The 26,863-nt window shown below is 44.2% G+C and overlaps 1 protein-coding gene across 5 annotated transcripts in view; it reads left to right on the top strand.

Moving 5' to 3' along the window:
- Positions 1-9,562: 9,562 nt before the first annotated feature.
- SIL1 (SIL1 nucleotide exchange factor) overlaps positions 9,563-26,863 on the top strand; it is a 49,296-nt gene continuing 31,995 nt past the window's right edge. For 2 of the 5 annotated variants that reach the window (XM_081313454.1, XM_081313450.1), the window contains exons 1-4: positions 9,563-9,646; positions 20,251-20,364; positions 20,921-21,068; positions 26,454-26,574. In XM_081313454.1, the coding sequence (XP_081169580.1) occupies positions 20,257-20,364; positions 20,921-21,068; positions 26,454-26,574 (377 nt within the window). In that variant the 5' untranslated portion in view covers positions 9,563-9,646; positions 20,251-20,256. Of the gene's footprint in view, positions 9,647-9,683; positions 9,759-18,600; positions 19,213-20,250; positions 20,365-20,920; positions 21,069-26,453; positions 26,575-26,863 lie in introns of those variants that run through there. The other 3 variants (XM_081313452.1, XM_081313453.1, XM_081313451.1) reach the window with 3 other exon arrangements.

Below are 26,863 nucleotides of genomic sequence, written 5' to 3'. Positions count from 1 at the left end.
AGATTGAACATTTCTTAATTCTGGAATTCCAGGAATAGCCCAAATAATTATAGATTTAAAATGAAATAAAACAGCATTTAAATATTAGGTGTTATCTACTATAGCGTTGGAAATATAAACCAAACATTTCACATACTATATAGGTCTCTTACATGGTAAGCAGTCGACACAGGTCCAGTTTCACTTATTAGGTTATTTATAAAAGAAGCAATCACAATTGTGCAATAAACCTTTCTTTGAAAGAACTGATATTCTCTCGAATAGCAATTCCTAGAAGAAAATGAGCAAAAATGAGCTGCATCTACTACATTTGTTTTAAAGCAGGGCTTTTCAACCAGCGGTACAGGTACCACCTGTGGTACATTGGCACCTGGCAGGTGGTATGCGACCATCCTAGAAAAGTGGTAGCGGGGGAGGAGAATGAGCTGGCTACAGCTGCAGGGCTGTCAGGGCTCAGCGGAAGCGCCAGGATTCAGCTGGAGCTCGGCGCTGATCATGGCGCTTGAGCCCAGAAGCGCCGATCAGCTGGAATGTTGCAGCATCTCCAGGGTCTTGTGATTTACATTCAGATTCTTGGCAACTAATTCATTTTTTCAGTGCCATTGTAACTTAGAACAGTCACTAAGCAAACTGTTGTAAGTTGAGGACTACCTGTACTTCATCACTTTTTTCTTTTCTTTTTTTTGGTGATCAGGTTTTTAACACCTTGCTAGGCGACTGGTGGTACTCAGATTTTCCATATCCTAAAAGTGGTACAATGGGTGAAAAGGGTGAAAAGTTTGAAAAGCCCTGTTTTAAAGCACCTTTTTCCATTCAGTTCCAAACCACTGCACAGCCCTGTAATGTATGCAAATTTCTTTAGCAGAGGTGACCTCTGGAATGGAATACTTTAAATAAATACATAAATGCATTAAAAGTAGACACTGAAGGAGCAAAGCCTTCAGTTAGATTTCTGCAACATGCAGCAAAACTAGATAAACCAACAAACAGGACTTCTCAGTTGCTATTCAATCCAAATCATGAACCTCTAATGATATATTCCATAATCTGCCAAGAGGTAGGCTGCAGAATTATATAGCTATACTTTATACTTTATATTCTAAGATATAAGCTTCATGAGATAACATTGATAATCCAAATACAAACACAAAAGGGAGATTTCTCTTCAAAAATCCTTCTTGCAGTAGTTGGCAGTAAAAGCTTTAGATTGGATGAACCATTCATTCAATAGCAACAAATTATATAGTGGTCTTCCTATGCCAGCCTCCCTTTCATGTCATGTCAAGTTAATGTTTAGTATAAAGACCAGAACCCTTTCTTGTCAGCAACTTGAAATGAAGAAGTGAGAGCCCAACTTCTCGAAATTAAATGAAACAACATTCAGTTGTAAACTACAAGAAGAATGCCTTAGCTACAAAATACATCTCAGATGACAGAAGAGGAGACAAATCCAAAGAAGATGCAAGAATTTAAAAGGACAATAAAAACTGAATAAATTAGAAGAGAAAGAAACGTAGCATTTGCACAAGTTAGAATAGAAAGGGTCATAAACTTAGAAAAGCAAATAAAAGGATATCCCCTAATTAACACCCCTTTGATGATCACCTGGGGGAAAGACAGAATGACCAGAAATAAGGGTATTTCCAAAAATATTTGATGAACCATTACTACCACGTTTAAAAAGAATAAGGAAGTTACAGGGAAGATAATTTGCATTCGTGTTTGCAGTGAATATGCAAATAGCCACGTTGAACTGAACTTTTAAATAGGGGAAATTAAACTAAAATAAAATGTAACTGATAAGTTAAAACCACTGAATCTAAACAACATGTACCTAGTTCTTTGAATATCTGCATATGCAACTGCTGATCCATAAAACATATAACCTTTCCCCAACTTGGTATCTGTATTCAACAACTAGAAAATAGGCATTTTTTTCACATTTTAACAATGGATTCAGGCAAAGCATGGGAAGAAAGTTACAAGTAGTTACAGATCAGCTAAAACTATGTAGCAGATATTACTGATAAAATATTAAAGAAAAAACATCAGGAATATACTGCAGAAAGTACTTTCAATAAAATGCGGCTTCTCTAAGAAGAGTTTTTATAGTTTTTCAAACTTTAAATTTTTGTAAGGAATGTAAATACAGCTAAATTATCAACTTATGATCACAGTTGGGACCAGAATTTCCATCGTAAGTTGTTGCAATTGTAAGCTGTGTCAGAGCTAACTCATTTTTTTACAGCCGTTATTGACTAAATAACAATGATTAAGTGAATTACAGTCATTAAGCAAGTCCAGCTTCCCTAACGAGTTTTTTTTTGGCTGGGGAAAAAAAAGCAAATTGCAATCATGTGATCATGGATTGATGAACTAGTCATAAATATGAATCTATTGCCAAGCAGTCCAACAGTAATCACATGGCCAGGAGGTTGGCATGATGGTTGTAAGCGTGAGTACAGGTTGTAAGTCACTTTACAAGGCCACCATAACTTTGAACTGTTATTAGAACACAAGGTCATAAGTTGAGCATTGTCTATGATTATGATCCAAGAAATTCTATATGCCATTACTTCTTTAGAACTCTTTCTAAGCAGCTTATAAAAAATTCCTGGAGAAATATTTTATTACATCCTTCCGCTGCCTGATAACTAGTTAAAGATCAGGAAATAAGACAGTAAAATTAAATGGATACTTTTCGAAGGGAAGAAACTGGATTTCTTTAATATTTAACTTACTTATGAGATGGAATTGGGCATGAGTTAGATTTTGCAATTATTCAAGAAAAAGTAAAGAATGGACTGAGAAAAGCAGCAAAATAAGCTGTTTAAACTTGGTGAATGGGCTTTAAAATGGAAACTGCAATTTAATATAAATGTAAAGGACTCCACATTGGAAGAACAAGAAATCAAACTCCAAGTATACTTTAATAGAATCTGAATGAGTAATGACTAATCAAGAAAGATATTTTGGGAGTTGTGGTAGATGTAGCATACTCAAAATATTAACTGTTATGTAATCAATGTAAAATAAGTGAATTTCATCCTACAGACCTTTAGAAAGTAGAGTGGTATCAGTCATAATATAAAAATTGTCAAATTTAACTCTATTGTGTGACACTCTTGGTTATGTTCCCATAATCAAGCTAAGGCATAACCTAGATACGTGCATTATAAACCATACTTTGCAACTTAGCATGGTGCATAAACCCAGCCACGGTGTAGAATTCTGTTCACTGCATGTCAGAAAAATTACTATAGCAGTAAAAAAGCTGATTAAATGAGAGCAATTCCATTACAAGAAGCAATTATAGAAATTTGGATCATTTATTTCAATGCAGAGACAGGTAAGGCAAACTGTATTTTAACATGGAAACTAAGTATAACTGCTTCCTTTCTCATATACCGGTAGTTAGAATTGAGTCATCCCTGAAACAAATGAAAGGCTATAAGACTATAAGTGACTAATGTACCTTGTGAATCACCTTAAATACAAGGGCTAAAGAAACACAGCTGGATAGGCCACTGGTTTCCTGAATCTGAGCTCCTTAGTCACATCTAAGTAACTAAAATGTTAAAACTAGACTGATCAAATATTTTGATCAAATTTTCTAATATTTAAATTTTGAAAAGCAGTCCTTATTAGACATGTGAATTTAAACTATGTTTTAAGAACTTCTAAGATCCAAGTGCAATATCCCAGGGTTCAATCTTGAGAAACTAGAACTTTATTGATAGCTAATATCCTCTTTTCCTTTGTCTAAACTTGTTGCTTATCCCTATAACAGCTATGTTTCTTTCATAAGAGTGTTTAGTCTTCAAGGAATTGGAAAAAAAATAGCTGGGCAATCCAGCATTAACATTCAACTCCAGATGTTTTAATTACTATACATAGGGTATTCATGAGCTGTATTTTTTTTTAAAAAAGGTATACCAACAGTTTGTCATTACACATAATTTCAGGAATGAGCAAAATTGGAAAATAATTCCAAATATCGACCAACACTGAATTATATTACTCCAAGGCTGCCAGTCTAGAAAGAAAAGTAGAGATAAGCCTACAAATTTGCAAGCAAGGTAAATACATTCATTATTCAATTCTAAGTTCATTAAACTATTCATCAATTTAGTCATTCAATTAAATTTACCAATTTAAAGTATTCAGAAAATTAAATATTTCTGAAAGAATGTTATAGATTAATATGGCTATACTAAGAAGCAGCCAAATATCTTTGGCATAACTTATCTTGGCTTAATTTTTTCCTAATGAAATATTTACACATATTTTTACTAATATTTGAACATTTACAATGGGAGATTGCATGTGCACATTTGTGTGTGTGAGAGAGACTTGCCCCATTAATTTGGGGAAGAAAGTTTTGTACCTAGATTCTCAATGCAAATGTTCCACTTCTTACTGTGACATGTTTTGGGGAAAAAAAGTTTGCAATCATATTCATTAACCAATTCTGATGAACATTCTACTTCTATTCTTTAAACATTTCAATTTTGGATAATTTTATGGAAACTACCATGGAAAACATAGCTATTACTAGTCTCAATACACCTCCAATATCAAATCCTGATGAAATATAGGCTGCAATTGAATTTTTTGCGTTTGATGGAATTAATTGGGCCTTTGATCAGCATGAGGAATCACCTTATAGAATTAAGCACCATAATTCTGGAATCTTGAAAAAAATACAACAGGGATTCACTCTCACTACAACCAAGTCTTAAGATTCAAGTTGTCTGTGTTTAAAAACTTCAAATTCGCAGTTGTGCGTATTTCATATACAGAAACCATCACCCACAAGAGATATTCAGAACAAATTTCCATCTTTGCACGAGCCAAAGTAAATTAGTTTTCTATGAATTTTTTTTTAAAAAAATCCCTCCATTTGCATTCAATCAGAAGTCATTCAACTGAGATCAAATCCAACCATCTCAATAGCAGACGACAAATATTCGATTATCTTAAAATGGCGATCAGTAAACTTGGGGTCAATTTTGCAGTTACCATTTAAAAAAATAATAATCGTGCATTAGTTAGACCAAGCGCCTAGTTCAAAGGGATAATGCCCAGAAGGCACTATTAAATATTCAAATAGCACTAGCAATGCATTTGGTAATCAGCATCCCTGAATGCAAACCAACTTAGTTCTGAGCAAACGTGCACAAACCTTATTTGATCGTCGCTAGTAACGAGAAATACTAAGGAACACTACCTTTTAAATTGCAAAGAAGCGCCCAAGAACATAAGATAAAGATACAAGATGCAAATCACTTAGCTACTCCAAGAGGTGATAAACATGGCCTACGTAACAAAGAACAAGGAGGTCGTATAAACCTCGACTCAATCAGGCTTCTTTGGCTTCCGACCCGCGCATGCGCACGACCACACCTCGGGCTTCGGCGCCGAGGCCTATTTTCTCACTGTGAGGGCGCGCGCGACCACTTTCCAGCGGGCAGGGCTTCTCCCCTTTCTCTTCCCTCCCCGCATGCGCACGAACGTTGTAGAGCAGCACGCGCCCCTCCTCCCTCCAAGTTGCCAACGGTTCTTCAGGCCGAACGGCGCAGCGGCCTAACAAGAATCGACACCACCCACCTACACCACTCCTACCTCAGCAAGAAAAGGAGTTTTTCCGCTTATTTTTCCATCGCTACCGCAAATAAAACCTGGGGGGGGGGGAAAGACCCAAGAGGAGAAAAAAAAAATCCCCAAACGAAGCTGCGTAGGTCTCACTCCCACACCGCTCGCATTGGACCGCTAATCTAACCGACGCATGCGCCGTCTGACCGCAGGACCTCGAATTTTGTGCGAATGCGGTTCTCGCGAGAGAACGCGGTCGTTGTGTTGCCCAGCATCTATCGCGAGAAACTGAGCTTTTGATTTTATTTCAGGTCTTTTATGTCCCCCCCCGCCACCCCACCTCCGAGCAGGAGAGGGAAATTTTCTTTACTGGCACTGATACCATTTTTCCCCCTCCTCTTCAAATTAGCATCGGGAAGATGAACGCAATAAGCCTGCGTTTAAAAAAATAGCTAGACTTAAATGGGATTGACTACTTTGAAAATCCAACAATAATACACATTTCACTTATGTTCTAAGAATCCAGACAATTGGCTTAATTTAATAAACCATGTTGAGTTCAACATGTTGAGTTCAACATGGTTCAGTCCACACATTCTAGAAATCTCCAGTGGCAGTAGCCATACTCAATCCGAAAGGTATTCTGTGGCTTCACACTTTCACACCAATTAAAATGTAACTTGTTCATCTGGTTTTGGCTTAACAAGATTTCAACACAACTATTGTAGATTTTGAACTATTTTTTTCTTCCAATTGTGTCTGATTCTTTGAGACTGCATTGTCAAGCTTTCTTGGCAAATTTTAACAAGTGATTTGTCTACCTCCTTCCTAGGGTTTAGAGAACGTGACTAGCCCAAGGTATATACTAGCTGGCTTTGTATCAAAAGCAGGATTAGAACTCACAGTTTCCCTGTTTCTAGCCTGATGCCTTAATCACTACACCAAATTGGCTTTTTAAATATTAGCAAAAATGCTAGCAAATGCCACTGTTCTGAGCCTTCTGGAGGGGAAAACATAAATCAAAATTAGAATGGGCTCTAGACAATGAAGTGTTGTCACAGGGAAAAGGTGGTTGATTTATTCTTCATAGCACCTGAGGGCAGGACAAGAAGCAGTGGGTGGAAGCTTGTTAGAGGGAAATCCAATCTGGAACTGAGGAATTTCCTGACAGTGAGAATGATTAATCAGTCTAAAACAGCTTGCCTCCCTTGGAGTTGTGGGTGCTTCATCGCTGGAGGTTTTCAAGAAAAGATTGGACAACCATTTGTCGAGGATGGTATAAAGATTCCTGCCTTGGGCAGGAAGTTGGACTAGAAATCCTCCAAGGTCCCTTCTAACCCTATGATTCTATAAAATATGTTAACATACAGTTGTGGGAAGTCAGCTCCCCAGAGAAGGAAATATTAAAAGGGCAGAAACATATATTTCCTCAAAGGATCTTAAAGAGGCAGGAAAACCTGCCCAGTTTTTCTTGATAGCCCCAGGTCTCCCTCCCCCAAGCAGAAACCAGTTCTGTATAAATGCAGATGTAAATCCAGGAAGTTTGCAGGCCCCCTGATTAAGAAGACAAAGACACCTAAAATCTGCATACCTCACCCAAACTCTAAGAGTCATCAGCCCAGCCCCAGGGATGCAGAAACTGACCTTTGGACATAATAGGATTAACCATCACCATCAGAATACCAGAAAGGCACACTCAGACTCAGGTCATAAGTTCATGACACAGGAAATAGCCTCAAACAGGAACAGGAAGCAGCTCCAAACAAAAGGCTCCAGAGGGTATAAAAACCCACTCCCTATGTGCGTTCAGTCTCTTTTCTGCCAGCCATCTTCCTGTCTGGTTCTCCTTTTCAATAAAATACAACCTTCTTCCTAAAGCAGTCGCCATGTTTATTCCCAGCTTGGATGGAACCATGATGAAGACTTTTCTTTCAACACAGTTAAGTGGGTTTAGTCTGGACAGAGTATTCCTTTGCCCACACAATACACAGACACAAGCTAGCCAGATACTTTATACAATGGAATACTGGAGAACCTAGCCCATACAGGAGTAAGATCAATTAATTGGTTAAATGAATAAACCATGGTTAGCCACAGGAAACTATCACTGCCTAATTAGGTTCAGATTGTTACACCATGCTAATGTAGATATGTTTCCATTTCATTTATTTCTGATTTTTCTTGCCACTTAGCTATTGTGTTGTAATTTAAATAGTCTGGCAGTCTGCTGTTTGGATCTTCTAAAAAAAGAAGCAATCATGCCAAATTAAGTATACGTTCTGTAAAAGCATTTGCTAACATGTCATTGCAGAGAATTAATAGTATTCTATATCACAATATCCTGGTTATTTTGACATTATAGTCTCCTGATTTATAAAATTAGGTTCATGGAGGCAGACATCACCTAATTATAGAGAGAAGCAGAATTTGGGGCTTGATTTGGAATTTTCTGAACAAGACCTGACTGCTTTCACTAATGAATTGCTATAGAACAAGGGTGGGGAACTATGGCCCTTTTATGACTCCTGGACTTCAAACTCCCAGAGTTCCTGATACAGCCATAGGCTCCAAAGGTCAGCTCTTGTATGTGGCTAGTCACAAAAATCACAGGGAAACAGGTGAAGAATCTTCCTACCATTCTCTATTTGTTCCTTGCTACTTCATATTATTTTTGCCTTTGTTCTCTCAAGAGAAATAGGGGAAGGGGAGTGCCTGCAAATGAATCTTTGGCACGCACCATTTATGTTTTCTATAAGAACTGAGGAGGCCTATCTGTAGGACGCGGTGGCTCAGTGGGTTAGGACGCTGAGCTTGTTGATCAGAAGGTCGGCAGTTTGGCGGATCGAATCCCGAGTGCCGTGTAACAGAGTGAGCGCCTGTTACTCGTCCCAGCTTCTGCCAACCTAGCAGTTCGAAAGCACATAAAAATGCAAGTAGAAAAATAGGGACCACTACGGTGGGAAGGTAACAGCGTTCCGTGCGCCTTTGGCGTCTAGTCATGATGGCCACATGACCACGGAGACGTCCTCAGACAAGCGCTGGCTCTTCGGCTTTGAAACAGAGATGAGCACCGGCCCCTAGAGTCGGAAACAACTAGCACGCATGTGCGGGGGAACCTTTACCTTATCTGTAGCTCAGAGAATTTTTTGAAATGAAGATATTGGAAATGTTCTTTCATTTTTTTCTTAAGATAGGGAAGAAAGCCTCTTGTCTACAGGCACACTGGTGATTCCTTGGAAAAGGTTGCCTATATTAATACTAGTGTGAGGCATGTTTTAAATGAAGGCCAAAGCTTGGACTATAATTGGAATCTATGCAGAGTTGGCAGTTTGCTCCTTTTAAATAATCCCCCCCCCCTTTAATGTAGATTAACAGTATAAATTGGCAGCTTAAAAATAAAAGCCAGGATAACAAATTAATAATAACTAAGAACATATTCCTGTAGAAACTAAAGATATAAGATGAAAAGTTAATTTCTGTAGGATGAGTTATTGGCTAGAATTGGGTTTTTTTTAAAAAAAATCATTATTAAAAGTGGAAATTCGTGAAGCTACACTTGATCTATCTGATTCAGTATTCTATACTGGAGATGCCTCCTGTGTTCAAATTTAGGTTTTTTTTATGCTCACTAGTTAGGGAAATGAAGGCTGACAAAGCCATTATTAGATGAGAAAGAAATTGGCTAAAGATACGTACATACAAATGTACTGTGCCTGAAAGCGAAGAGAGAGGAGAGGAATTGAAGACAAAGTAATGAGCGCTTTTTCCTGACCTTTGGAATCAGTTCGAGGCAGAATGTGATCAGGGCGGAGAGGCACTTAACGGACCAGGAACTGTAATAACTTGCGAGCTGATGAGCGCCTCTAAAATTCTTGTCTCTATGCCACCTCCTGCAGGGCAGCCACGTTGGGAGCGCGGCTTCCTTTGAATGGGCGGAGCTCTTGCCCGAGAACTGTGACGCGAGGGAGTGACGCAGGCTTTCCTGATTGGTGAAGAGTGCGTTCGGGGAGGCTCGGGATCCGGCTCCTGCTGGAAGAGGGTTCGCAAAGAGGTAGGGGCTGGAGGGCGGGCGAGAGAGGGTTGCGTGGTCGTGGTGCGCATTCCCAGGGATCCTTCCGAGGCAACCGGGCATCCCCTCCAAGCACGAAGCGGCGCTATCAGCAGTTAAGCTGCCGGGGATCTTTCCCCTCTCGGCCTACGTGCTGCCCATATGCTTTGGACTTGACTCTCGATTGCTTTCTGTGCGGCTGATGGGAATTGTGTTGGAAACCGTTGGGTGCAACTGGCGTCGCATTTGCTCTACTCCAGGGGTCTTCAAACCTGGTCCTTTTATGACTTGTGAACTTCAACTCCCAGAATTCTTCAGCCAGGCACACTGGCTCAGGAATTCTGGGAGTTGAAGTCCACAAGTCATAAAAAGACCAAGTTTGAAGACCTCTGATCTACTCCCTAGAAGAGGACGCAGTGGGTTAGGACGCTGAGCTTGTTGATCAGAAGGTCGGCAGTTTGGCGGGTTGAATCCCTAGTGCCACGTAACAGAGTGAGCGCCTGTTACTCGTCCCAGCTTCTGCCAACATAGCAGTTCGAAAGCACTTAAAAATGCAAGTAGACAAATAGGGACCACTACGGTGGGAAGGTAACAGCGTTCTGTGCGCCTTTGGCGTCTAGTCATTCCGGCCACATGACCACGGAGACATCCTCGGACAAGCGCTGGCTCTTCGGCTTTGAAACGGAGATGAGCACCGGCCCCTAGAGTCGGAAACGACTAGCACGCATGAGCGGGGGAACCTTATTAACCTTTACCTATAGAAGTGAAGGGAAATAGTCGCCGTTCTCTTCTGCTTTAGTTGGGCCATGTGGGTTGGATGCTTGAATTCTACTGCATAAATCAATGTTAACTTCAGAAAAAGGAATATGAAGCCACGGTAGAACTGGCTTATTTTGCTTTTCAACACGTCCCTTTTTTTTTTTTTTTTTTTTTTTTTTTTTTTCCCCAAGATGGCGACGGCCGCAACTTAAGCTTCGGGCGCTCTTCGAGGGCCCCAAAGGAATTTGCTCCGGGAAGCCCTAGGTATGTTGAGGCGATTCTGGGGGTGGGGGAGCTAAAAACAGCTGCTACGTGCTGTCTTCGGTGGCACTGAGCCCCCCCCCCTTTGAATTAGCGGCGTTTTAACATCTGCCGTCTGCCGATCTGCCGGCCTCACGATGGCGCCGAGCGCAGCTATACTGTGAATCCTGGATGTCTGCCTTGCTTCTTTTCATCTGCTGCTGGCTGAGCTGATTTCATGCTGTTGCTGGCCGAGGCGACTTTGGGATTGGGGGTTTTTCAAAACAGCTGCTGGGCGCTGCTTTTCGTAGCGCTGAGCCCCCCCCTCCGGAATAGCGGCTTGTTGATTCAATCGAGCGGCGCTGAGAACTGAGAACTGCCTGCCGAACTGCTGAGCTCTATTATGGCGCTGAGCGCTGCTTCGCTGTGAAACTCGGGACGTCTGCCTGTTTTTTTATCTGCTTGCGGATTGAGGCGACTTTAGGGATTGGGGGATCTTTGAAACGGCTCCTGGACGCTACTTTTCATGACGCTGAGCCCCCCCCCCGAGCTAGCGGCCTGTTGATCTGAATGAGCAGCGCTGACAATCTCTGCTGACCTGTTGAGCTCTGTTATGGCGTCAATCACCTCTACAGCGCCGTGCAGCCCGGGACGCCTCACCTGCCTTCTTTCCTCTGCCTGTTCGCCGTGGATACCCTCTGCTTGTCGGAGGGGCAGCGGCGACGACCCCACCGGATGGAGATCCTTCTTACGACCATCTGCTGACCGACACCGTTCTTTGGTGGCGAGGAGCCTCCTTTTCCTCTCGGATGGTGGTTGCAGATTGTGGGCCTGGTCATCGGCCCCGGCGGACATGTTAGTGAATTCCAGGACCCAACATGACTGCTGGGATCACTTCTTTCTGCCGTTGAAGGATGGCTTGGACTGGTGGATGGACATTGGGGAGAGAATGTTTTGTTCTCCCCCCCCCAGACTGGCGGTGCGGGCTGGCGTTGTGAGGATTGACAGAGGCCTGGCCTGCCTGTTTCTTACTTCTTTTGTTGACAGGCAGGCATTACGGCTAGCTCCATACCTGATGGGAACTAAGATCCCCCTATGGATAATCCAGTGTGGACGGGACCGAACCGTGGTGGGAGGACGGTTCTGGACTGGTCAGCGACCTCCTCTCTGGTGTGGGAGACCAGTTGGGGTGGGCCTGGCTTAGGACTCCCCTTTTCTCTCTCTGTTCCAGCTAGACTCCTCAGCCGGAGTGAGAGGACGGCTGAGGTTGTCCCTTGGAACTCCATCTCGGGTGAGAGCCGAGATGGCTTTGCAGATTGAGAGATATGCCCACTGGACCTGTTCTTTTTCCATCTTCGTACCATCAATGAACAATCCTTTGGCCATATTTTCAACATCGGCCCCAAGAGACTAACTGAGTGCTATATGATCCATCGTTATTCCGAAGCGGACTTGTATGCCCTTAGGGCGGTTCCTGCCTCATGGGCGCGACCTGTCGCCTGTTTTCATACTCCCCTTAATGACGGGCCCAAGCCTTGGGACTCCGAGAGGTGGTTGGGCTTGGATAGGGGCCTCGAGTTAAGACGCGCTAAGAGGCCCCTGATCAGATTTTTAGCCGGTTATTTTAGGAGGTTAGGGAGGGGGAGGGAGGGGGGGATGGGGAGGGAACTTGTAACCGGCACTCAGTCTGGTCCTGTTAGAGGTCCTGGTGGGACGGGGTTGGGGGAGGTGGCTGCTGGCGCTGGGAATGTGGGGGTGGGGTATCGAATCCCCACGGCGATAGGGTATGGCAGCAGGTGTTTGCGAGGAGGGTCATATCAACATCTGGGATCGCGCCCCCGCTATCTTCGAGCGGTGGCGCGCTCCGACCCTCCGGTTAGCACCCTCTTACCCGGGGATGAGGGTGATCAGGCCCCTGAGCTCAGGCTGGTCTATTTTAACGCTAGATCCGTAGTTAATAAAGCTCCCCTCATCCGTGATCGGATTGAGGAGGAATGTGCGGATCTAGCGTGCATCACGGAAACTTGGCTGGGCTCGGAGGGAGGGGTGCCTCTCACCGAGTTATGCCCGCCGGGTTTCCGGGTGCTGCACCAGCCACGGGCTCAGGGCAGGGGTGGTGGGGTGGCAGTGGTTATTCGGGAGACATTGTGTCCCCGGGAGGCCACCATTGTCCAGATGGCCGGGAGTGAGACCCTCCTCTTGAGGTGTGGTCCTCGGGTTCAGTTGGGCTTGTTGCTTACATACCTGGCGCCCAGCTGTGTGGCAACAGCCCTGCCCGAGCTGCTCGACACCCTCTCAGGGTTGGCGGTGGAGTTCCCCAGGCTCGTAGTCCTGGGTGACTTCAACCTGCCATCACTGGGAGGGTCGTCGGAGTTAGCTCGGGAGTTCATGGCTTCCATGACAGCCATGGGCCTGACCCAGGTTATTGAGGACCCAACTCATGAGGGGGGTCACACTCTTGACCTGGTGTTTCTGTCTGGACAGTGGTTGGATGATCTGGGAGGGGGTTCTCCGTCCATCACCCCTCTGTCATGGTCAGACCATTACCTCCTGAGGCTAGTTTTCCGTCATGCCATCCCCCGCCGCTGGGCGGCGGAGCCGACCAGGTGGTTCCGCCCCAGGCGCCTAATGGACCCAGATCGGTTCCAGAGGGCGCTTGGGCCTATACCTATCACCCTTACCCACAGCCCAGTCGATGCCCTGGTGGAGGCCTGGGAAACGGCAGCCACCAGGGCACTCGACTGCGTTGTACCCATGCGACCTCTGACCCGACGCAGATCCCGTTGGGCCCCATGGTTCTCTGTGGAGCTCCGGGAGATGAAGCGTCGGAGACGAGGTCTAGAGAGCGGTTGGAGATCCAGCCGATCCGAATCCGACCGATTGCAGTTAAGAACCTTCATAAGGTCTTATCTTGCGGCGATAAGGACGGCGAAGTCTAACTACTTTGCCGCCCTTATCGCGTCCGCAGATAATCGCCCGGCCGCCCTGTTTAGGGTGACTCGCTCCCTCCTCAACCAGGAGGTGAGGGAGGATCCCTTGCAGGGACGAGCTGAGGAGTTTAGTCATCATCTGACGGACAAAATCGCTCGGATCCGGACCGGCTTGGACTCTGACTGGGCAGAGTCTGATGTGGAGGAATCAGGCGGTCTTGAGCACGTTATCTGGACTGAGTTCGACCCTGTTTCCCCTGATGATGTGGACAGGATCATGGGGAGACTGAGCTCCACCACCTGTTTGTTGGATCCGTGCCCCTCCTGGCTAGCTTATGCGGCTCGGGAGGGAACACGAGGCTGGTTCCATGCAGTAATAACTGCTTCTTTGAAGGAGGGTGTCTTCCCTGCCGCCTTGAAGGAGGCGGTGGTGAGACCCCTCCTCAAGAAGCCTGCTTTGGACCCGGCTGTTTTAAACAACTATCGTCCAGTCTCCAACCTTCGCTTCCTGGCGAAGGTTGTTGAGAGTGTGGTGGCGCATCAGCTCCCTCTGTTCCTGGAGGAAACTGATTATCTGGACCCGTACCAATCGGGCTTCAGGCCCGGACACAGCACGGAGACGGCATTGGTCGCGCTGGTGAATGATCTCTGGAGGGCTAGGGACAGGGGTTGCTCCTCTGTCCTGGTCCTATTAGATCTCTCAGCGGCCTTCGATACCATCGACCATGGTATCCTGCTGCGGCGTCTCAGGGGGTTGGGAGTGGGAGGCACCGTCCTACGGTGGTTCTCCTCCTACCTCCAGGGCCGCTCGCAGTCGGTGTTGACAGGAGGGCAGAGATCCGCCCCGAGGTCTCTCATTTGTGGAGTCCCTCAGGGGTCGGTTCTCTCGCCCCTCCTGTTCAACATCTACATGAAGCCGCTGGGCGAGATCATTCGTGGTTTTGGGGTGGGGTATCACCAGTACGCTGATGATACCCAACTTTTTCTTTCCACCCCGAACCAACCCAGTGATGCCCTCTCCGTGATGTCCCGGTGCCTGGAGGCGGTTCAGGTCTGGATGGGGAGAAACAGGCTTCGTCTCAATCCCGCCAAGACTGAGTGGCTGTGCATATCGGCGTCTCGGGTTAACCAAGTTATTCCACCTTTAACGATGGGGGGTGAGGTGTTACCCCCCGTTGATAGGGCTCGCAACTTGGGCGTCCTCCTGGATTCACGGCTCAATTTTGAAGATCACATAGGAGCCGTGACCAGGGGGGCTTTTGCACAGGTTCGCCTGGTGCGCCAGTTGCGTCCCTATCTGGACCGAGACGCCCTACGCACAGTCACTCATGCGCTTGTGACCTCCCGTTTGGACTACTGTAACGCTCTCTACATGGGGCTGCCCTTGAAGACCACTCGGAGGCTTCAACTGGTGCAGAATGCGGCCGCGCGAGTTGTAATGGGGGTTTCCCGATACTCCCATGTAACACCTCTACTCCGCGAGCTGCATTGGCTTCCGGTTGCCCTCCGGGTGAAATTCAAGGTGCTGGTTATCACCTATAAAGCCCTACATGGCCTGGGTCCGGGTTATTTGAGGGAACACCTGCTGCCGGCATCAAACGCCCTTCGCCCAGTGCGCTCTCACAGGGAGGGTCTGCTCAGGGTTCCGCCGGTGAGAGATTGCCGGCGGGTGACACCCAGGGATAGGGCCTTCTCAGTGGGAGCGCCTGCCCTCTGGAACCAGCTGCCGGTAGAGTTGAGGACTGCTCCCGACCTCCGATCATTCCGCCGGGGCCTGAAGACCTGGCTCTTTGAGCTCTCGGGCCCAGGCTGAGGAGAAAATTTTAACTGGGGTTTTAATGTACAGGGTGAATTTAATGCTTTTTAATTGGTTTTAACTTTTGTATGTTTTGATTTTTAATTCCCTGTAAACCGCCCTGAGTCCTCAGGGAAAGGGCGGTATACAAATGCAAATATTAAATTAAATTAAATTAAACACAAAGTGTGTGGTAGGAACTGTGGCGGTTCCGTGTCACTTGCCTCCCGTCCCATCTCCAATTGCTGCCCAGATAGAACAGCCTCTCAGATAGATAAACACTGGATAGGAGCTGTGGTGGGATTCAGCCAGTTCGCACCAGTTTGGCAGAACCGGTAGCTAATTTTTTGTTGCCCAGGCCCAGAATGGACTTCCGAAAGCGGCATCCACACGGAGAACTGGTTGTTCACATATTTGAATCCCACCACTAGATAGGAGTCAAGTCTACACAGTATTGGCTCTTGAATTAGATTAATCAACTTTTAATTATAATATGTACCCTTAAAGATAATCTTTCTATTAATACCAGCATGTGAAGTTGTTCTTGAGAAATATTTATGTATTTATTTATTGAACTTATATGCCTCCCATTTCAGCCAGGTGACTCTGAGCGGCTTACTATTAATAAAAAATGCCAATATAAAACATTAAAACAAAAAGCACTTTATTATAAAGAAATATGTTATAAATAAATGATATTGCTTTGAAAATTGGGGTGGGTTGGGGATGCTTGGACTGGTCCCTACAGTTTTCTTGGTGAGCTTTTTTTTGGAAGTGCCTTGCTATTGCCTCCTTCCTATAAGGGTTGAGAGAGAGTGACTGGCCCAAGGTCACACAGGTAGCTTTCTATCTAAGAGGGAGCTAATACTCATGGTTTCCATGGGTTCTGATTTGCATGATACACCTCTTGCTAACTTGAGCAGAGTTTACTTCATTTACTCATTTTTCTGGATTTATATGAGAATTGTAAACTAACTGCACAGCCCATGAGATTTATAGCTGAGTATTTAATCCAGATTTTTTCTCATTTTAATATGCCCCCTAGGTATTGTTGCCATAGTAGAATAGGTGATAGTGTTATGAAATGGAATCTACTTGGGACAATATTCAGATGTTTAGCAGTATATAATTATAGTCATCAATTAATGCTTTAGATGAACAGCAAGTCCTTCCTCATCCTTAGCTAAGTAAATGCTGCCATACTTTGGGAACATACAATCAAGCAGTTTAAGATAATAAAAATCAACAAAATAATACAAAACTACCTCCACTGCAAAACCAGCTCAGTCAAATATCAGAATCCAGATGATGTTTGCCAAGGAACAATCCCCAAAGTTCAAGAGGCAGAACAAATGACCATAACTGGCCTGGACTCCAACTGGGCTGAGCTGGAAGAACAAGACATGGACAGTCTTGTCGACGTCATCTGGGAGGAATTTGATCCTGTGACTCCTAAGGAAGTGGACAGGATTATGAGAAGGTTGAGCGCCTCCACATGCTTACTGGACCCGTGCCCTTCCTGGCTGGCCTATGCAGCTCGAGAGGGGACACGAGGCTGGTTCCTAGCGGTCATCTCTGCTTCTCTGAGTGAGGGTCACTTCCCCACCGCCTTGAAGGAGGCGGTGGTGAGACCTCTCCTCAAGAAGCCCACCTTGGACCCATCCTCTTTGAATAACTTTCGTCCTGTCTCCAATCTTCGCTTCCTTGCGAAGGTTGTTGAGAGCGTGGTGGCGCACCAACTTCCTCAGATCCTGGATGAAGCGGTTTATCTAGACCCGTACCAATCGGGTTTCAGGCCGGGCTACAGCACGGAGACGGCATTGGTCGCTCTGATGAATGATCTCTGGAGAGCCCGGGACAGGGGCCATTCCTCTGTCCTAGTCTTATTAGACCTCTCGGCGGCTTTCGATACCATCGACCATGGTATCTTACTGCGACGCCTCAGGGGACTGGGAGTGGGAGGCACGGTTCTGCGTTGGTTCTCCTCCTTTCTCCAGGGTCGCTCGCAGTCGGTGCTGGCAGGGGGACAGAGGTCGACCCCGAGGCCTCTCGCTTGCGGAGTCCCTCAGGGGTCGGTCCTCTCGCCTCTCCTGTTCAACATCTACATGAAACCGCTGGGTGAGATCATTCGTAGCTTTGGAGTAGGGTACCATCAGTATGCTGATGACACCCAGCTTTTCATCTCAACTCCAAACAATATCAGTGATGCCCTCGACGTGATGTCCCGCTGCCTGAAAGCGGTCCGGGAATGGATGGGGAGGAACAGGCTTCAACTGAACCCGGACAAGACTGAATGGCTGTACGTACCGGCAAGCCAGGATATTCAGAACGTCCCATCCCTTAACATCGGGGACAAGTTACTACCCCCTGTTGATAGGGCCCGCAACCTGGGTGTCCTCCTAGACTCGCAGCTCTCCCTGGAAGATCACATAGGAGCTGTGACCAAGGGGGCCTTCTCCCGGGTTCGACTAGTTCGCCAACTACGGCCTTATCTGGACCTGGATGCCTTACGTACAGTCACCCATGCCCTTGTGACCTCTCGCCTAGACTACTGTAACGCTCTCTACATGGGGCTGCCCTTGAGATCCACTCGGAAGCTTCAACTGGTGCAAAGTGCAGCGGCACGGACACTCTTGGGAGCCTCCCGATACTCCCATATCACACCTCTCCTCCGTACGCTGCACTGGCTTCCGGTTGCCTTCCGTGTGAAATTCAAGGTGCTAACAATGACATACAAAGCCCTACATGGCATGGGTCCGGACTACCTACGGGAGCACCTTCTGCCAATGTCAGCACCCCACCGTCCTGTGCACTCCCACAGAGAGGGCCTCCTCAGGGTGCCACCGCTCAAGGAATGTCGGCTGGTGGCCCCCAGGGGGAGGGCATTCTCAGTGGGTGCGCCAGCCCTCTGGAACTGATTGCCAACCGAAATCCGGATGGCCCCCGACCTCCGCACCTTCCGGCGCGACTTAAAAACCTTCCTGTTCCAGCAGTCCGGCCTGGCCTGATAGCTTTAATTGGGGTCCCAGTTTGTTTTTACTATTGTTTTTTATTGTTCAATCTGTATACCTACCTTACTCTGTACACCGCCCCGAGTCCCTCGGGAGAAGGGCGGTTTATAAAAACAAACAAATAAATAAATAAATAAATAAATAAATTACCTCAAAATCACAGTGATAGTATCCCAGGCTGATAACTCAAAGCAATGTGAAGGAAGGAGAGGGACCCCGTTGTGTGAAGGTTTCTAGTTCTCACTGTTCCTTTGGTCCCAGAAGTTGTGCTCAGCAGTCATTTCTGTTCAGTAGTTTTGTGTGATGAATGGTGTGATTCAAGGACTTTAAAAGGCCTTTTTGTGATGATAGAGATGGAGTAAAATTGTTCTCTCCCCTTGCCACAAATGGGGTACCAAGTGTGCTTCCCCACTGACTTCATTCTTAGGAGGCAAGTAGGGTTGGTTTTCAAGAAGGTAGCACATAGCAGCAGGAGCTCCTATCAAGGAAGGGCATAACTGAGACTGTTCCCATTTCAGTTTTCACTGAAGGAACTGCCGTAGTGGGAGGTAAAGAAAAAGGTGGGGAAAGAATAAAAGAAAAAGAGACGTAAAGAAAAAGATTAGGAGAATAAAGGAGGTGGACACAAAGAAAGATGGAGGGAGTGGTGCTAAAAACAATACTTTTGTTTTGGGCTTGTGAGTAACAGAGCTTTATTGTATTTCACCTTGCAGGGTTCCTTGTGACTACCAAACTGCTGTCTCCATATATGCAGAAAAGAATGCTAATAGCAGCTACTGGCAGAGCATGCTTATTTAATTGACAAAACTAGGGTGGAAGAACCACCTTTACTAGGTGGGTAGAACTTGTGCCCCCCCCAGATGTCTCTTACTTACAATTCTGAGCAGTTGCTGCCCTTATAGTTAGTGGGAAGGGATACTGTTTTTACTTGGACAGTCATGGATTTCCCACCCAGACTTTCATTCAAAAAGAAAACAAAACTAAGGAAAGAAGCAGTATTAGCAGAAACTGTGCACATTTATCATTATTTTAAATATATATAAGGACCACTTATTTGAATCACTGTGAACTCTCATATTAATTATATGGTAGGGAATCAAAGTACTGGTATACAGACTGCACACTGATAGTATAAGCTTAAACTATAGATATTCTGCATGATGAATTTGCTCTTGACTAAAGAATATTCTCTGTGATAAGATTATAAATTTATGAAATTTACCTGTGTATCAATATCTTTGGAACAGAGCTTTGGGATATATATTTTGCATCAAGGAATATTTACTGTCAACAAAAGTGCGTATAGTCAAGGCTATGGTCTTCCCAGTTGCAATGTAGGGCAGTGAAAGTTGGACCATAAGAAAGGTTGAGCGCCAAAGAATTGAGGCCTTTGAACTATGGTGCTGGAGAAGACTCCTGCGAGTCCCTTGGACTGCAAGGCGATCAAACCGGTCAGTCCTAGAGGAGATCAACCCTGACTGCTCTTTAGAAGGCCAGATCCTGAAGCTAAAACTCAAATACTTTGGCCACCTAATGAGAAGGAAGGACTCACTGGAGAAGAACCTAATGCTGGGAAAGATTGAGGGCAATAGAAGAAGGGGATGACACAGAATGAGGTGGCTGGATGGAGTCACTGAAGCAGTAGGCGTGAGCTTAAATGGACTCCAGAAGATGGTAGAGGACAGGAAGGCCTGGAGGAACATTGTCCATGGGGTTGCGATGGGTTGGACACGACTTCGCAGCTAACAACAACAACAATATTTACTGCTTAGTGTCATGTTTGTTTTCTATGGAATATGGTAAATTGTAAAATGTGATGGGAATAACTGATGGAAATGGGCAGGGATCTATTAATCAACTGTCTAATTTCAGGTTGCAATGCCTCACGTCGTCTGCTTTTGGTCCTCCATTGTGACAAAGCTGAATTTGGTGGTCTTGCTGCTTTTTATAACAAGTTTCTCTTCATGCTTGAATGACAGAGTTGCAGTAAGTATTTTTTAATAAACAAGTATTGAATAAGTTTCACTAAAGAAAGTTAAGCCATTGGCCAGAATGAATATGGGCGAGCAGGAGATAATCTTTCTCCTTTTAGCACAGTGGGAGCGGCTGTGTTTTCAGTGTGGATAGTTATCCACCATATTTAATTGGTTTTTTAAAAGACCTTTTAATGCATGTGTAAAACAGAGTATTTTTGGTAATAAAAGATAGTATATATACTAGAAAGCTGACAGCCTAGGTTCAAGACCCAAGTGCGCACAATGGGGTGAGCTCCTGTTACTTGCCCCAGCACTTGCCCACTTAGAAGTTCAAAAGTATGCAAATGCAACCAGATAAATAAGTACCAATTCGGTGGGAAATTGACAGTGTTCCATGTGCCTCGGTGTATAGTCATGCTGGCCACACGACCACGGAAATTTCTGGCAACCCTGCTCCCTTGGCTAAGGAATGGAGATAAGCACTGTCCCCCCCCCCAAGTTGGACATGACTGGACATTTTTACCTTTGTACACAGGTCTAAAGTATCCCTATCTTTTTGTATATAGGAATTTGCTTTGACAAAACAAGAAGAGAGCGATTTAAAAAAACAAAACAAGGAAGAACTGGAGGTGATCGAGGAGGAAGAAGAGGACTTTGATTCTGAAGACTTGGAAGTGTTTTATCCAACAAATCAGTGGCAGACTGTCCGGCCAGGTAATGGAAACATGGTTTATTTTTAGAGCTGTGTAAATAATTCAGAAGGGAGGCTTGCAAAGTGACCACAACTCCCATCTTTCCTCTGCTGCTCCAAGTGTTGTTAGGGAAGAATTAGGCTGAATTAGGCCAAGACTTACTGTAGCTTAATCCAGCATTTCTTACAGTGGCCAGTTCAGTTATTTATTTATTTTAATCCCATTTATATCCCGCCCTTCTCCGAAGACTCAGGGCGGCTTACAATTTAAGCACAAACCAATGTGCTTAGCAATAGCCTTCATTCTATGTATATGCCTGCTTATTAGGGCTTTCGCCCCCCCCCCAAGCGGCATTATTACAAAGTCAGCTTATTGCCCCCAACAGTCTGGGTCCTCAGTGCCTGCTAGTGTTTACAAATAGGAGATGGAATATTGCCCTGTACCTGGTATTGGGAGGCATGCTACCCCCAGCCTAAAGATAATGCTGTGTCTGTAGTAGACCTTGATAGACCCGTCTACCATGAATTTAACCATTGCCCTTTTAAAGGATCCAGGTTAGTAGTCATTACCAAATTTTGAATTTAATTCTTCAGGTTAATTATGTGCTTTGCTTCAGTGGCAGTGCCAGAAGAACTGTCCTCTCTGGTTGCATGTATACGCATGCACTCAGTGATCCTTTCAGAGGACACTGAATACTGGGTGGTTAGAAGAAAAGTTACATTATTTTATATGCTTATCCACAGGTACTAGGGTTTAAGAACCTTCAAATCTCAGTTGGTCGAAGGCTCTCTTGATTAATTGGTGGAAGAAAGTTCTAATAAATGAGACTGCTACTTAAGGAGCTAAATTATTGAAGCTCTTTTTGTCAGTAGTGCATGACTTAAGGGAAAATATTAAAAAAATGAATAGAAGTAAAAACTAATATCTAAGTTATTAATATTTCCTCCAGTCTCAAAACCAAAAAACCCCCCATATATTGATAATGAGCACTTTTTAAAAATGGAGTCAATTATATTTGAATTAGATTACACCTTTTTGGCCTATTTACATTTTGGAGGTGCAGACGTGAAGCCAAATTATGAAATGCACACCAAGGAAAATGCAAGATTACATTTTATGATCTAAAAATGAAAAAGCAATTATTGTGTAATCTATTTTCATTATCATTTTCCTTAAATGAAATAAACATGTTCAGTTCTGAAATAAAAAGACTGTGCATTCCAAACTTTTCCGAGAACAAATTTCATATACTGGATATGCTTGAAAAATGGTGAGATTAAAGGTAGTCCTCAAATTGTCAGAAGGTCACAAAGATCACATGACCCTGGGACACTGCAACCATTATAAATGCATACCAGTTGCCAAATGGCCAAATTTTGATCATGTGGTTATGGGAATGCTGCAGTGGTTGTAAGTGTGAAAAATGGTCATAAGTCACTTTTTCCAGTGCTGTGGTAATTTTGAACAGTCACTAAACCAGGGATAGGCAACCTTGGCTCTTTTATGACTCGTGGACTTCAACTCCCAGAATTCCTGAGCCAGCATGGCTCAGCTTGGAAACCTCTCCCTTTTCCCTCAGCATGGCTGGCTCAGGAATTCTGGGAGTTGAAGTCCACGAGTCATAAAAGAGCCAAGGTTGTCTACCCCTGCACTAAACGAATAGTTGTAAATTGAGCACTACCTGTACTTCAATTACAGATTATATTAATGAAAATCTCAATCTTTTCATTTATGAATTTCCTTAGTTTAGAAACACATACTGTGCAATTCTGACTGAATATATGTTTCCTCTATCAACCATTTTAATTCTGTTCCCTTTTTACATTTGTGTCTTATTTAAAATACACATTTGTTTGATATGATTCCTTTCTCATATTACCTGAATGGCTCAGTATTTGCATTGTCAGTCCTTCCATTGAGATTTTTTTTGCAGGACTTTTGGTTAACAGCTTTAAAAGGTCAAGTCTCCCTTGAATAAACTCTACTCCTAATGGCTTCGTTGATAATGTTGAATCCACTAGTTTTTAAAAGATAAACATATAAGTAGCAGAAACTTTCACAGAAAATCTAGGCTACTCTCATTCTTTGCTGTTAGAAATTATTCCCATGTTTCTTTACCCTGTAAAGCCCATTGCCACGAATGCTCTGTGAGTATAGAAGCTCATGAGTTGCTGATCATTGGACTCAATGGTGCTAAGAAAGTTTTGCTTCTACGGTAATTTTCAGATTACATACTTTTTCTTGGGTAATAGGCTGTGATTACCCAAGTTTACTGTAGGAGAAATTAGGACTTCAGCAAATCACATTGTTTTAAAATAGATTTCTAATTTTGTGTTGCAAGGATTCAGGCAATCATACAGTTCTGACTTTTGATAATAGTATTCTATCTGCATTTGGCATTTGTACACAAATGGTCCATGGATTCTACAATAATAATCTCTGTAAAAGGAGATTAAATATGGTAAAGTAGCATATTATACTTTTATTTATGCAACCAGACTTATGATTCTCCAGGTGTTGCTGAATTACAGATCACAGAAACTGTATAGAAGATGTCCATGGTGAGGAGTGCTGGAAATTATTCACCATTTGGGGGCATAGTAGGGGTCTCCAGCTAGATGATCTTACACTAGACTAATATGATGGAACTTTAATATTCTTTCATTTTTAATTGGTCTTCTTTTGGAATATTGTTGTTGTTAGTTGCGAAGTCATGTCTGACCCATCGCGACCCCATGGACAACGTTCCTCCAGGCCTTCCTGTCCTCTACCATCTTCTGGAGTCCATTTAGGCTCACGCCTACTGCTTCAGTGACTCCATCCAGCCACCTCATTCTCTGTTGTCCCCTTCTTCTCTTGCCCTCAATCTTTCCCAGCAGTAGGCTCTTCTCCAGTGAGTCCTTCCTTCCCATTAGGTGGCCAAAGTATTTGAGTTTCAACTTCAGGATCTGGCCTTCTAAAGAGCAGTCAGGGTTGAGCTCCTCTAGGACTGACCGGTTTGATCGCCTTGCAGTCCAAGGGACTCGCAGGAGTCTTCTCCAGCACCATAGCTCAAAGGCCTCAATTCTTTGGCGCTCAGCCTTTCTTATGGTCCAGCTTTCACTGCCATACATTGCAACTGGGAAGACCATAGCCTTGACTATACACACTTTTGTTGACAGGGTGATGTCTCTGCTTTTTAGTGTGCTGTCTAGATTTGCCATGGCTTTCCTCCCCAGGAGCAAGCGTCTTAATTTCTTGGTTGCAGTCCCCGTCTGCGGTGATCTTGGAGCCCAGGAAATTAAAATCTGTCACTACCTCTATTTCTTCCCCATCTATTTGCCGGGAATTGAGAGGGCCGGATACCATGATCTTGGTTTTCTTAATGTTTAGTTTCAACCCAACTTTTGCACTCTCCTTCTTCACTTGCAACAAGAGGCTCTTTAGTTCCTCTTCACTTTCTGCCATTAGAGTGGTATCATCTGCATATCTTAGGTTGTTGATATTTCTCCTGGCAATCTTAATTCCAACTTTTGATTCATCTAGCCCTGCCTTTCTCATGATGTGCTCTGCATATAAGTTAAACAGGCAGGGTGACAGTATACAGCCTTGCTGGACTCCTTTCCTAATTTTGAACCAATCAGTGGTTCCGTGTCCAGTTCTCACTGTTGCTTCTTGGCCAGCATATAGGTTTCTCAAGAGACAAATAAGATGGTCTGGTACACCCATCTCTTTAAGGACTTGCCACAGTTTGTTATGATCCACACACTGAAATGCTTTAGCACAGTCAATGAAGCAGAAGTAGATTTTTTCTGGAACTCCCTAGCTTTCTCCATGATACAGCGTATGTTGGCAATTTGATCTCTAGTTCCTCTGCCTCTTCAAAATCCTGCCTGTACTTCTGATAGTTCTCGATCCACATACTGCTGGAGTCTAGCTTGTAGGATTTTAAGCATAACTTTACTAGCATGTGAAATGAGTGCAATGGTGCGATAGTTTGAACATTCTTTGGCACTGCCTTTCTTTGGAATTGGAATGTAAACTGATCTTTTCCAATCCTGTGGCCACTGTTGAGTTTTCCAAATTTGCTGGCAAATTGAGTGTAGCATTTCTTTTTCTTTGGGATGGTTTTAGTTGCTACCTCTTGTACAATGTTGCGAACCTCCGTCCATAGTTCTTGAGGCACTCTGTCTATCGGATCTAATTCCTTAAATCTATTTGTCACCTCTACTGTATATTCATCAGGGATATGATTTAATTCATACCTGGGTGGCCTAGTGCTTTTCCCTACTTTCTTCAGTTTAAGCCTAAATTTTGCAACTAGAAGCTCATGGTCTGAGCCACAGTCAGCTCCTGGTCTTGTTTTTACTGACTGTATAGAGCTTCTCCATCTTTGGCTGCAGAGCACATAGTCAATCTGATTTCTGTGTTGACCGTCTGGTGATGTCCATGTGTAGAGCCGTCTCTTGGGTTGTTGGAAAAGAGTGTGTGCTATGATCATCGTATTGTCTTGACAAAATTCTATCAGCCTGTGCCCTGCTTCATTTTGTACTCCAAGGCCAAACTTGCCTGTTATTCCGGTTATCTTTTGGCTTCCTACTTTAGCATTCCAATCCCCCATTATGATAAGGACATCATTTTTTGGTGTTAGTTATATAAGGTGCTGTAGGGCTTCATAGAACCAGTCAATTTCATCCTCTTCAGCACCGGTGGTTGGGGCATAGACTTGGACTACTGTGATATTGAATGGTTTGCCTTGTATTCGAACTGAGATCATTCTGTCATTTTGGGGATTGTATTCCAGTATTGCTTTTCCTACTCTTTTATTGACTATGAAGGCTACTCCATTTCTTCTGAGTGATTCTTGCCCGCAGTAGTATCGCTGATTCCTAAGATGTCGATGTTCAGTCTTGTCATCTCTTGTTTGACCATGTCTAGCTTGCCTTGATTCATGGATCTTACATCCCAGGTTCCTATGGAGAAAAAATCTTTACAGCATTGGACTTTCCTTTCACCACCAGATACATCCACAGCTAAGCGTCCTTTCTGCTTTGGCCCAGTTGCTTCATTCTTTCTGGCGCTATTAGTACTAGCCCTCTGCTCTTCCCCAGTAGCATATTGTACACCTTCCGACCTGAGGGGCTCATCTTCCAGCGTCATATCGTTTTGCCTTTTGGTACTGTCCATAGGGTTTTCATGGCAAACATACTGGAGTGGGTTGCCATTTCCTTCTCCAATGGATCACATTTTGTCAGAACTCTGCTATGACCTGTCCGTCTTGGGTGGCCCTGCACTGCATAGCTCATAGCTTCATTGAATTATGCAAGCCCCTTTGCCACGACAAGGCAGTAATCCATGAAGGGGCTTTGGAATATAGTTTTGAATATTTATGGAACAGAAAAAGACAAAATGGAAATCTTATTTTTAGGTCAAGCTATTCCTGCAGGATTACATGTACAATTAAATCTTCAGACTGGAGAAAAATTAGCCAAGCTTCCAGATGACAGCAAAGAAAGAAGTGACGCAAAAGACTCTCCAAAAAGTAAAAGGTATACAGATTTAAAAAGGCCTCTTTCTTTTTAAAACTTGACGTGGGTCAGCCTCTATTAGTTTTCATTGTTTCTTTGAGAGGGAATGCTATCAGAAAAACACTTCTTTCCAGAGCAAGTCTTTCATAGAAGTCGTGACTGGAGCGGAGCATTTACTGGCTGGATGCCCTTCCTGAAGCCTATGCAGAGTTCACAGCAGGGGTTTTCTCTTTGTGGCCTGATAGAGAAACATCTGTCACTGCCTAGGATTGAACTCTCAACCTTCTGAGTGAGAGGCAAGAATCTTCAC

The sequence above is a fragment of the Vipera berus genome (genome assembly GCF_964194415.1).
Source record: "Vipera berus genome assembly, chromosome: 1".
Taxonomy (NCBI): Eukaryota; Metazoa; Chordata; class Lepidosauria; order Squamata; family Viperidae; genus Vipera; species Vipera berus.
Note: the sequence above shows the minus strand (reverse complement) of the source record. Positions and strands in the feature narration are given on the sequence as shown.